General features: G+C 44.1%; 1 protein-coding gene across 18 annotated transcripts in view; it reads left to right on the top strand.

The window, feature by feature from the left end:
• The window catches only part of FRAS1 (Fraser extracellular matrix complex subunit 1), a 418617-nt gene that overhangs the window by 64497 nt on the left and 342396 nt on the right, over positions 1 to 11724 (top strand). For all 18 annotated transcript variants that reach the window (XR_003094532.1, XM_025206555.1, XM_025206564.1 and 15 more), the window contains one exon: positions 4212 to 4243. Coding sequence is in view for 17 of the 18 variants with exons in the window: in XM_025206555.1 (XP_025062340.1) it covers positions 4212 to 4243 (32 nt within the window). In the remaining variant the exon portion in view is untranslated. The remainder of the gene's footprint in view (positions 1 to 4211; positions 4244 to 11724) is intronic.

Raw genomic sequence — 11724 nt, forward strand, 5'->3', positions numbered from 1 at the left:
GGGGGGGGGGGGGGCAGCTCTCGCTGCTGTGTGCACCCTGGGAAGGCCCATGGGAGGGGGTGCGGCGTGTGCCCCGTATCTACATGGGGTGCAGGCAGGGTGGGATGCAACTGCACATCCGGCAGCATGGAGAGCTGTGTGCAACTGCTAAGTCTGTTGTGGTGGAAGAGGAGGGGTATGGGGGTGCAGATCAAAGTGAGGAAGATGTGGAGCTGTGGCCAGGGCAGGGGACACTCAGGATGGAGCTGCGGTTCATCCAGGGGCCGCGGGAAGGGAGGGGAGCAGCTTCTGCCACCGCACGCATCTCGTTTGGTGGCTCATCTGCTCATCCAGTGGCTCCCACCACTGCTCCCACTGCTTGCCTGGGAGGGTATCAGGGGGCATGTGCTCTGGATCTGCATGGGGCATGGGCAGGGTGGGCTGCAGTTGTGAACTGGGGTGGCACCAGGTAAGCCGTGGCAGCAGTGCTGGGAGAGGGCTATGGAGGAGGGCTGTAGCCGCTCTATAGCTCCCCTCCCAGCGCTGTTGCTGCCCGCCCCACACAGATCAGGGGGCACGTGCCCTCCCTGACGAGTGGTGGGAGCTGCTGGATGAGTGGATGAGCCACTGAATGAGCTGTACACAGTGGAGGGAGCTGCCCCCCACTCCCCTCCTGTGCCCCCCGGATGAGGCATGGCTCCATCCTGCACCCTCCCCTGCCCTGCCTGGGCAGTGCCTACCCCAACCCCACACCCTCCTCAGAGTGGGGGCTTTGATCTGCCTCCCCATGGCCCTCCCTTCCCTTCTACCACAACAGACTTACCAGCTGCACATAGCTCTCCACACTGCCAGCTGTGCTCTTCACTGCCTACATACTGTGCTGTGGCTGCGTGCATGCACAGGCCATTTATTGGCCAAATTATCGACCACTTCAGGCTGACTTCCAATATAGACAATTTTCTTTATATTGGTGCTGATCTGATATTGAACTGATGTATCTTTTGCACCTCTACCCATTACACCTTGCTAAGGGCTTGCAGGAGGTGTAGATGTAATTTTGTAATCTTGTCTCCACTACAAGAGTGATATTCACTGAGGGACCAGGAAGTATCTTTCTAACTTCTTGAACCCAAGGTAAAGGCCATTTCACATATAGCTCTCAATTTTAAGCAGCTGCTCTAATGTGGCCCCAAGGTTTCTTGTATAATTTCCTCTAATCTGTTTTTAAGGGAAATCCCTTTTCCAGGCATCCAAAATCTGTTAGTCTCATGGGTGGTACTTCTAGGCAGCTTTCATTGCCTGCTCTTCTCCCCCTTTTATTTTTCAATTTCTTGCGTAGCTTTTCATTTATATTCTTGTCATATCTTCAGTAGACAGATGTGCACAGCTGTTTGAAACCTCCCTCCCATAAAATAAGGGAACTGTCATTCAACTTGTTCATGATTTCATTTTCCACCTTCTCACTTGATTTATAAAAGTGGAGTGTACAAACTGTATCTCACCAATCAATTGCTTGGATAATCTTTCCCTTTCATTATTGTCAATGTCAGTATCAGGGATTTGACTGGGGTATTAATGGGGAGTGAACAATGTGACTGTATCTCAAAATAACCGGGATGCTTGAGTTCTTCAAAATAACTGTGATACAGATGCTACATATATACACACACACACAGTGCTATTACTGAGACAGCCTAGATGGAAGAGAGAACTTACTGCAGGATTATCAAAAGAGAAACATGAAATAACAATACTTTGTTAGCTCTCACCCTCAAATAGGTATGCTTTTTAATGGGCAACACAGGAACACATCATGGGAAGAATGTGACCCTTCGTATGTAAAATGGTTTTTAAGAACTGGAATTTGTACTAGTTTTTTAAAGCAGTCACATTTTTATGCCTTCCCTTCCCTGCCCCTGCCCCCTTACTTTCTTTGGTGGTTTACAGGCATAGATCCTGTCAAGAGTAGTAAGGATTTTTATAAGTGCAAAGAGAAGAAACATTCTTTCTTTTAGTGGACAATTTGTATGCAGTGTATGCTTGCATGTGTAAGGATCAGATTGTTCCTTTGAGTGCATGTGACTTGTTTATTTCAGTGGGAGCCAAGCATGCCAAACCAGGGATGGGAGATGGCTGGAAGCAAGGATAGTTAGACATACGTGAAACCGCATTCTTGCCATCATGCAGTGGAGGAAGAGAGCCAGTCTCATTAGTGTAGAATGGATCATCTCTCAGCTTTCCACATTCATTCAAAATATCTATGTAAGGCAGCGGGGGTTTAGTTTGAGTATGGACCCCAGCATTTGATATCTTTAGAATGTGAGAGGCTATCTGTTGTGATATGAGTAGCAATAAAACCGGGACTAACCAGGATAATCCAGGCTGATACTTGGAGGGTTAAACTCCCACCTTTATTTTATTGCCAGATGTTAGTAGTTCCCTCTCCAGGTTTTACTGGCTATTGTCTCTACACTTGACCTCAGGCTGAGAAAGAAAACAGGCTGTTTTCTGTCTGTGACATTTCATTAATGATCTGGCAGGTGTACAGCAGAGGCAAATGGACAGATGCAAATGCTCACTCCTTTTTGGAGACCAACTGCAAGACATTCTCAGGCCTCCTCTTTGTCTCTTCATCCTTCATTTCGCTGAGCAGGGCCCCGTGTCTATATCTTTGCCAGGGCTGAATAGCTTGTGTTGTCAGGCCGCACCAAAACCTCATGTGTTTGTCTTTCATCTGCCAAACAAATGGCCAGTTGTTGGTTTTATATCCCTTCAAACTTACTAGGTAGCCAGTTCATTTTTATTTTAATCATCCTTATGTTACTCAACCTTGTGTTACTGGAATGGTGCCCAACCTTTTGGTCCCACAGATTCGTGGGTTCAAGCTGGTGTGGGGGTGGGAATAATGAGGGCCCAGTCCGGTGCACAGGGCAGGCACAACTGGGGCCCAATCCAGCTGTGTGGCAGCAGCTTGGCCTGGGCCTGATCCAGCTGTGTGGGTCTTGGAAATTTGGTAAGGGGGAAGGGGTGGCAGTGTTAATTGCCACTGTTTTCCCCCACTGATAAATTTACGAACTCATACAGAGCCCCATGGGGATTTGGCCAGTGGGCTGTGGGTTGAGCACTCCTGTAACCTTATGTTACAGAAACAACCTTTTGTTATTTGCTTTTGCTCACCGAGTAGCCCGAGGGGCTGGTTCTAGTGGAGAGAGGAGCAAGTTGTAAGTATGCTGATTTCAAGTCTGTGGTGGTGCATGTTAGGAACAAGACTGAAACATGCAAATGTTAGGCAGATTGCTTACATGGCAAACAAGTTTTTTACTATGAATAGATACATATGAAAGTCTCCTTGCTAGAAGGCCAGTCCATTAAAAGGAATAGAACTGTATGGAGTAGCTAGAAGTCTGGAAGACTTTCACCTCAATGGCATTAATTCAGGTTCAAGCCAGAAAGCTTATTGCATTAAGATATTTGGTGGTTAGTGTGAAAGACACGCAGGTGCCACAGCAAGGGCATCTTGCTGTACAAGAGCCTAGATAAAGAAGCAGAAGGGTGACTGGTGTCAGTCTGTCTCTAATGAACTGATGTCAAAAATAAACCTTCCAGAGAGGCTCCAGGCTGACTGATCCACTTGCCGGCAGTGTCAGAAGAGTCGTGAAAGAATATCCTGGCATTGGTGCTCACCTACCCCATTCCCATAAAGACTAGTCCCTCCAAATTAGGTTTAAGACCACTGGTTTAAGACCGTGGGTGAAATTTTTATTGCTGCTGCCCATGGTGTACTTGTTCTCTATGTCTGCTCTGCTTAAAGCTATAAACAGAGGCCTTGATGAAGGAAAAAAAAGTTGGCCTGCTCTTCAGTCAGAGAGGTCATGGAAACTCTGGATTCTACTGACCTCTGGAAGAAAAACAAAGGTGTTAGGATGGGATGGGGTCAAAAGTATGGTAAAAGTGAAATAACATGTTTGTAGCACCAGTATCTTCTGTTACATTTTTTTTTTGCATGGATATCACTGATGCATCTAAAACCCTCATTGACATTAGTGGGAATTGTGGGTGCCCAAAGAAGGCAAAATCAGTTTCTTTGTAGCCAAAACCTTGTTTTATGAGTGAGAGGTTTGAGCTATGAAGAAATCAAGAATTATAAGCATGTATTATGTGTATATACTATTTTAAAGCACTGATTAGTCACTGAATCTGTTCTAATCCATGTTCTTTTTTTGGTCCTACAGGTGCTTGTGTCTATCAAGGCTCATTGTTTGAGGTAGGTCAACCTTCATGCATTTCACTGGTTCACATGCTTGACTAAAAAGCAGCTGTGAGGGTAAAGCTGAGCCTGAGACTAAGCTACTTTTGTCACTGTCGCAGCTTTCAGAGCCTACATGGTGACAAGTCAGGAAGTGACATAGTGGACCCATTGGAATCAGTGGCAAAGTTCCTACTGAGTTCAGTGAGGTTAAGATTTTACCCATGGGCTTTGTCAACCAAACCACACTATAGCTGAGCAAGATGGGAAACAGATTTCATTTTCAATTTGGCCAGTGCGTGGGAGAGGGATGAGAGGCTTTAAATTTTGAACAGTGTGATTGAGGAATGTGCAGTAAAAGACAGCTGGTATCTTCCAAGATCCTTCTCTGATTACTGAATGTATCTTGATCTTCTACACTCCCTATGTGCTGATCATCACTTTTCTATCAGCAAATTTAATATTTATTTAGAAACTATTTGTTGTGACATCCTTTTTAAAACTAAAAATGTGTCTTTGGCTGTGGCAACCACAGTTCCCTCTGCTCCATCTTTAATGTGTTGTTGTTATTGTACTTGCAAACAGCCATTCTTAATTATTGGGCAGATATCTGAGGCAGGCATTGTAGGCAGATAATTCTCCATATAACACGTGCCTGCCTCTCTTTGGTACTTGGGAGGTTAAAAAAAACTGACAAGCTTTTTGCCCTCTGAAGCTTACATATGTACCTGCTATCACACACTGAAATTACACAGTGATTTGTTGTCATAGGACCTAAAGGTGTGTGCACCATGCTTATTTATGGGAGATTGGATTTATATGCTTTATTTCCTTAAAACTTCCCAGCAAACTTGCTTGCAGTCTATTTGGTATGGTATAACTTTAATACAACTATAGGAGTTGGGTTCTTTTTGCCTTCCAACCTTGATGTTGCCCCTTTAAAGTTTTCCTGCACAAAGGAAGAAATGGAATGGAATTGATTTACATCATAGCATCATTGGTGGATAGCTTGGTGAAAAGCTGAAGCAGATTGCCTGCATTTGTTCCCATTAATAATGTACTACAGAGCATCACAGTATTTTAAAGGCTATTGAAAAGTCTGTCTACACTCCATCAACTTTAATAAATTGTGTGGCAGATCATTCTCTTCTATGCATTTTGGTTCAATCAGGACTGTAATATAATAGACCTAAAGGGATAGGAAACGGGATGTTCATCTAAGTCGCCACATGTAGTTGACATATGTGCAATATTTACAAATCTCTCTTCAGCTTAGTATTGTTGACTAGATGTAGTTGATGTGAACACAGAATCATTGAAAGGCTTTATTTATTTATTTATATTATTAGAAATTAAGGGCCAGTTGCAAATAACCTTGCTTTCATTGAGTAGTATCTTACTCTCTGGGCACGTCTACATGAGCACTTTAATGGACAATTGCCTCTTCTACTGTGCATTAAAGCATTGTGGCAAAAACAGTGTTAATACACTAATGCGCAGAAGAATTAGTCTTCTGCGCATTAAATATCACGAAAAAGGTGTTTGCTTTTGCTACTGCTCATTAGAGCAGCCTAATGTGTCTTTATGTAGTACCTCATGTTAGAGGTACTAAACATAATGTGCAGTAGCAAAAGTGCATTAATGAACATGTACACGTGCCCTCTGAGTACTCCCATTGAAGTCAACACATTGAGTCAGGTTTACTCAGTGTGAGTAAGCGTATGCGAGCCTTCAACTGAGAGTCTTTTGCTAATTTTCTGGCTGTTTTCTATGTAAACTGATAGTGAGGGGATGGATGTCCCTCCACCAAATTTTTCAGTTAGCTTGATGGATTTTCCAGATGAGGTCTTTGTTTTCCCTGTCATTTAATCTGAATGAGTAATACAGTTCTAGACAATACCATTTCAGGCATCAGAAAAATATACGGTGTATATATATCAAGTTAGATTTAATATTTTTAGAAATATCATAGTAGTTACCAAAGTTAAAGGAATACTCTGTGTCTACTCTGGCTATGCTTTCCCTATGGTATAAGGACAGAGAGATGAATAAAAGTAAACCTGTACAGTGACATCTGTTACTGTTAGGAGACTATATTTGTTCTGGTACTGATTTTCTTAGCTGTACAACAGCCTTTACTTTCAATAGAATTAAAATCTTGCATGATATTAATGCAGGTATACGGCTCAATTTTTAAATGTAGTAATCTTAAGTCATTCAGACTTAACAGTTTTTAGAATGGCTAGATCTCTTGTGTATGTGCAGTATCTGGTATTAACTGTAGTGCTTCTGTTGTTTGAATAACAATTGATGTGGGGACCTTGCATAAGTCTTGGAGAATTCCCTTAATTTTGTATGTGCAAATATGTCCAACTGTCAGGTTGGTCACCTTCTGGAAAAAAAAACAAACTGTGGCCTCCAGATCCAAAGGATGAACCTTTCCAACTTGAACTAATGCATCGTACAAACTTGTAAAGGATGAAATATAGCAAATGGATTAATTATGGAACAGACACATGGGGATATGTACAGCATGCTAACCAGCATCTTAGATAAATTCTCAGCCATAATGCTGCATTTCCATAGTTTCTTGAATTCTTATTTTTAATGAGAAAATAGGAACTGTGCATGTAGAGGAATTTAGCAGCTAAAGATGAAAAAGACCTGTTGGGTTATTTTCTTAGATTGCTCCATCCAGTTAGACAAACATCAGTTTGAATATGTGTGCTAATGTTCACACATTCCATTAAAAGAACCAGTTATGGCCAATTAGTTAGCTGAAGCCATTTATCAATCAGCTGGCTTGCAGACACTTAGTCATCATTTGGCTATAGAACTCATATTATTTTCACAGCAGGCAAATGGCATGAAAAGGTCAGCTTTTTTGGAGGAAAAAAAATCTTTTCCATCTGTTGTCATCTTTATTTTTTGGAGAAGATTGTAGCCAAGGTAGAGACATTACATTTGAATTGGATGGGAGTTCAAAACCAGAGAAATGGAGAGGGGAAAAGTTTTAAAAAAACAATGAAGAGGTATAGGTTCCAGTCCTCACAAGACCTTGAGTGCCCTGAACAGTCACTTGTTTGGTTAAAATGAGGATGCTCAATGTAACATAGAAGGGATTCAACATCACTCAGCATCAGACCCCCAGAAATCATAGTCATAGATTCTAGAAAAGTAGGGTTGGAAGGGACCTCAGGAGGTTATTTAGGCGCAATCATCCCTGTCTGAACTATCCTAGACAAACATGTTGCAGTGCTTCATGTTTGAGCATTGTCTGTGACTCCTTTAATTACATGTATTCAGGGGAGATTTTCAAAGGCACCAAAAGACAAGTAGGTACCATATGCCCATTGATCCCCGTTGGAGCCAGGCATCTAGCCACCATTTCTGCCTCTGTTAAAAACCTTCCCTTCCTCCATGGTTCAGTGGGGCATTTTACCACAGGCTTAACTTTTAAATATGTGACTATTCTGTTTGAAATCAATGGCCACATCCAGATGAACACACATGAGCAGTATGTGGCACCACAGACCTGTGTGCAGTGCCATTCACCGCACATACAGCGATTCCCTGTACTACTACCTTGTGATGCTGGGGGGAGGGGAGGTTGACCCTGGGAGATCCCAGAGTAAAAAAAAAACACCACCTAAAAAAAAGTGGGTTGGCACATGTGGCAGCAGTGCCTGCCACCCAAAACCAGAGCCTGGCTGGCTGGAGCCATGCTCCAGTTGCTGGCCTGGCTCCCAGCTGCAGGATCACTGCAGCTCCTTGAGACCCCCAGGTTAGGCTGCGGATCCAGCACAGTTGCTGGTTCCTGCCTCCCCTACCCCACCCGGGGCAACCTGCCCTGCATGAGAGCATGCATGGCACAGGCGTTCCCCAGGGACGTGCCACTGCTACTTGTCCTCAGGGAAACTAATGCCCACGCTTGTCTGGATGTGGCCAATGGGGCCATTCTTGTGAATAAAGTTAAGTGTGTGCTGAAATGCTTTGCTGAATTGGACCATTACAGTTTTTGGAAGTATTAGATTTTTTTATGAGAGATTATCTTGAAGTTGCTTTGATTAAAAGGAAACACTTCAGTGAAAAATGTCACACTTTTTGTTCAGGTTGAGTACCGGGCATGTAGTTTTATTCAGTAGTGTATGGGTAATGAAAATGTCACTATGAAGAAAATGAAGCACTTTCAGCATTGTACTTGTGTTGGGGTTTTCTACTTACAACCAGGTCAAGCTGTACCCTAGCAAGAAATACAGCACCTATCATTGCTGACTGAGAGGGGAATATAAGGGGGAGGAAGACACGACAAACTGTTACTCTGGATTGCTTCAGATTTTTGATTAATTTAAAAACCGTGATATTTGTTTGTTGCCAGTGAGCATCCAAGGCACTTTCCAAACACCGATGGGGGCAAGAGTGACTTGGACGTGTCAGTGCTCTCAAAAACAAATATAGTACAGAACAGTAACTTTTCCCTGAAGAACTAAGATAGCTCCTGCAATTGCATCAACATACACAGAACCCTGTGAACACATTCAGCCTGCGGCTGGTATCCCATGTTTCCTCACAGGGCCAGGGGCCCAGTCATAAAGCCCTCCCTTAACACTATGAAGGCTCTGCATAGAAGCAGAGATCAGCCCATTGCAGGACTGAGATCTAAATCCCATCCCCCTGCCTAGCCTCAACATCTTCCACACATTGCTCTCCCTTGTCTGTCCTGTGATTCAGTTTCCAAATGTCCTTCCACAGTTCACTCCAGCTCTTACCCTCCTGCAAAGCAGCTCACTCATGGGATAAATAAAATGAAATAGAAAAGTAGATGACTGAGCAAGTTTCTTGTAGGCACTGGAATAAGTGGGTCTTCAGGAGACACTTAAGGAAATACATTATAGAGAAATTGATTATCTTATGCTACTGTACTTGCTTCCTAAGCACCTAGGGCTGTGTGCTGTAGTAACTGCTGAAAAGTGAAATGCTATGCAGAGAAGGCATCCTGTGAGTCCCCCATGGGAAATCAAGGAAAAGTCTAATTATATTATTTCCTTCAGAGAAAGATCTCTCCAAACCTGGGAAATCTCAAAGAAAATAGAAATTGTAAGCCATTTCCATACCAATCTTTTTAATTAATGGAACCTTTTCAGTCTTTTTGTGTCTTTAAAGCGTAGGCTTACATTAAGGACAGTGTATAGGGAGAGGCTGCTCTCATTCATTCATTTACCCACTGGCTACTACCTACTGGATGCTCTGCATTATATCGTTATGACCTTTTGTACAAATAAAAAATATTTGCCACTTTAAGGTGTAAGCATTAATCAGTACATGTAATGTTCCCAAAAGGTTGGTGAAACCCCCATTTTGTAGTTTGGGTGGAGAGGCAGACAGATGAAATGACTCTGTAGGTCACAGTGGGGTGTGCTTTACTGCAGAGTTGATGCAATAAAGCATCACTGTCTACACACTATTAGGTCCAAATAAACTAATTAACTCCATTGTAGGATAATACTGCCCAACACAAGTACTATCCTATGGCAGAGTTTAGTACACTACAGCACATGTGTAGACGATGACTGGAGCTGCACTGGAAAAGTCCACAAGGCTGGGCTCAGTTTAAGATTTGCCCTTCGCCCCTGGAGCATGGAGGGGTGCTCCAGTGCAGCTCTATTGGAGACCTGCAGCCATATGTAGAAGAAAAAAATATTCCCTGTCAGAAAAGTGGTTCCTACTGGGCCTTGTCCATCCAAGCCTTTTTTCATGGGAAGGGGAAACTCCTACCGAAGTGAGGTCTGTAAGTAATGAAACTTATATAATAATACCCCGATAACTCACATATTCATAAACCCTCTCTAGTCAGTGTTATAACTACATTTCTTGGTCTAATACAGACAGCAGATGCAGTTAGAGTTATATAAATAAACTTTTTGGGATTCCCCAGGTAACAGACCTAACAGATCTGAAACCCCAAGATGAAGAGAAGTTCAGTCTTACCCCCTTATTGACACTCCCAGAGGTCCCTATTAGGTCCTGACAAGTAAAGATTGGTCACCTATAGTCTGATGACTTTCATCCTGGTGTAGATCTGGAACAACTCTTCTGGAGTCAGTGCAAATGGTCTTATGATTGAGACACCGGATTGGGATTCAGGAGGTCAGAGCTCTGTGCCTTTGCTAGTCTTTCTGTGCAGGGATGGGTCCAGGGCGGTGGTTGGGGGTGCAGTCACATCCCCCTTTGATTCCTGCTCTGCTGAAAGTTTAAAAAACCCTGCCTGGCAGTGACAGCAGCATTTCTATTCAGGTGGAGCTGAGGGAGTCTATTGACTTCATGGATCATTTTTGTCTACTTGATTTCTGCCAGTCTTTTCACTCTATATGTTAACAACCCTTGATCTTCCTCTAATCAACTATCCTTTCTTCTACATCTATCCTGTCTGTTATCTACTTCTGGCAATGTTTCTCTGCACAGACAGTTCTGTCAGTGGCTTGGCTGGGAGTAGGTAACGACTGTACACCCTTCCCCTCCCACCAGGTGCCTGCCACACCCTGGAGCTGGCAGTCAGTCCCCCATGGACTGTTATATTTCTTTTAGCTTGGATCATACTGAATAAAATAACCCTAGGCCTCTAGCATATTAGTAAAGCTGCTAGTTTCTTTTTAAGTGGAGAAAAATATGCATTGCATTATGGGATGATTCACCCCACCACTTGCACTCCCCTTTTTTCAAACTCCTAGGTCCGCCCATGTTTCTGTGTGTGAAACTAGGCTTGTTCTTACACTGTTTCTTTCTTTTCTTCTTGGTTCTTGAGCTCTGTTTGCCTGTTATTTTTTGTCGCTCTTGGTGATGTTGCTGCCTGGTCTTTCAGGTGAATTCAAGCAGCATCCATGGTGGGAGCTTGGTCTATCAGTAGCTTCTTGCAGTGCACTATAAACTGGTGCCTTCACGTGCTGCTCTGCCTGGAGGTGAAGGATTGCTGACCTGCAGGGATCCGGGTTTTCTGTTTCCCATGGAAAAACGGAGAAAACCACAAATTCCCTGTTTTTATTGGAGAAAACGCAGATTTCTCTTTTTAGCAGAGAAATCCGCGGTTATTCTCCACTTTTGCAAAGAGCTCTTGCAGGCTGGCACAGCTCCAGCCTGCAAGAGCCCATTGCAAAAAGGGCAGGGAAACCCCCAGCCCTGCCTGGAGGGGGAAGGGAGGGGCCTGAGCCTCTTGAGGCAGCCAAGGCTGGGCTCAGGTTCAGATTCGCCCTTCGCTCCTGGACCATGGAGGTAAGTGGGGCTGTGGGGCAGGGCTGGGGAAGATGGTTGGGGCTGAGGGAGCGGGGGCTGCTGCTGGCCAGAGGCGGTACATCGCAGCTGGGAGCAGGGCCAGGCAGTGAGAGCAGGGTTGCCCCTTTGCTCAGGGGCTTTGCGGGCAAGCGATGCGGGGTGCAGTGTGGTGATGCCCGCCTTGTGCGGGCCACACACATGCTGCCCAGCCACCTGCCCAGGGGAAGGGGAGA

The sequence above is a fragment of the Alligator sinensis genome, unplaced genomic scaffold (assembly GCF_000455745.1).
Source record: "Alligator sinensis unplaced genomic scaffold, ASM45574v1 scaffold989_2, whole genome shotgun sequence".
NCBI lineage: Eukaryota > Metazoa > Chordata > Crocodylia > Alligatoridae > Alligator > Alligator sinensis.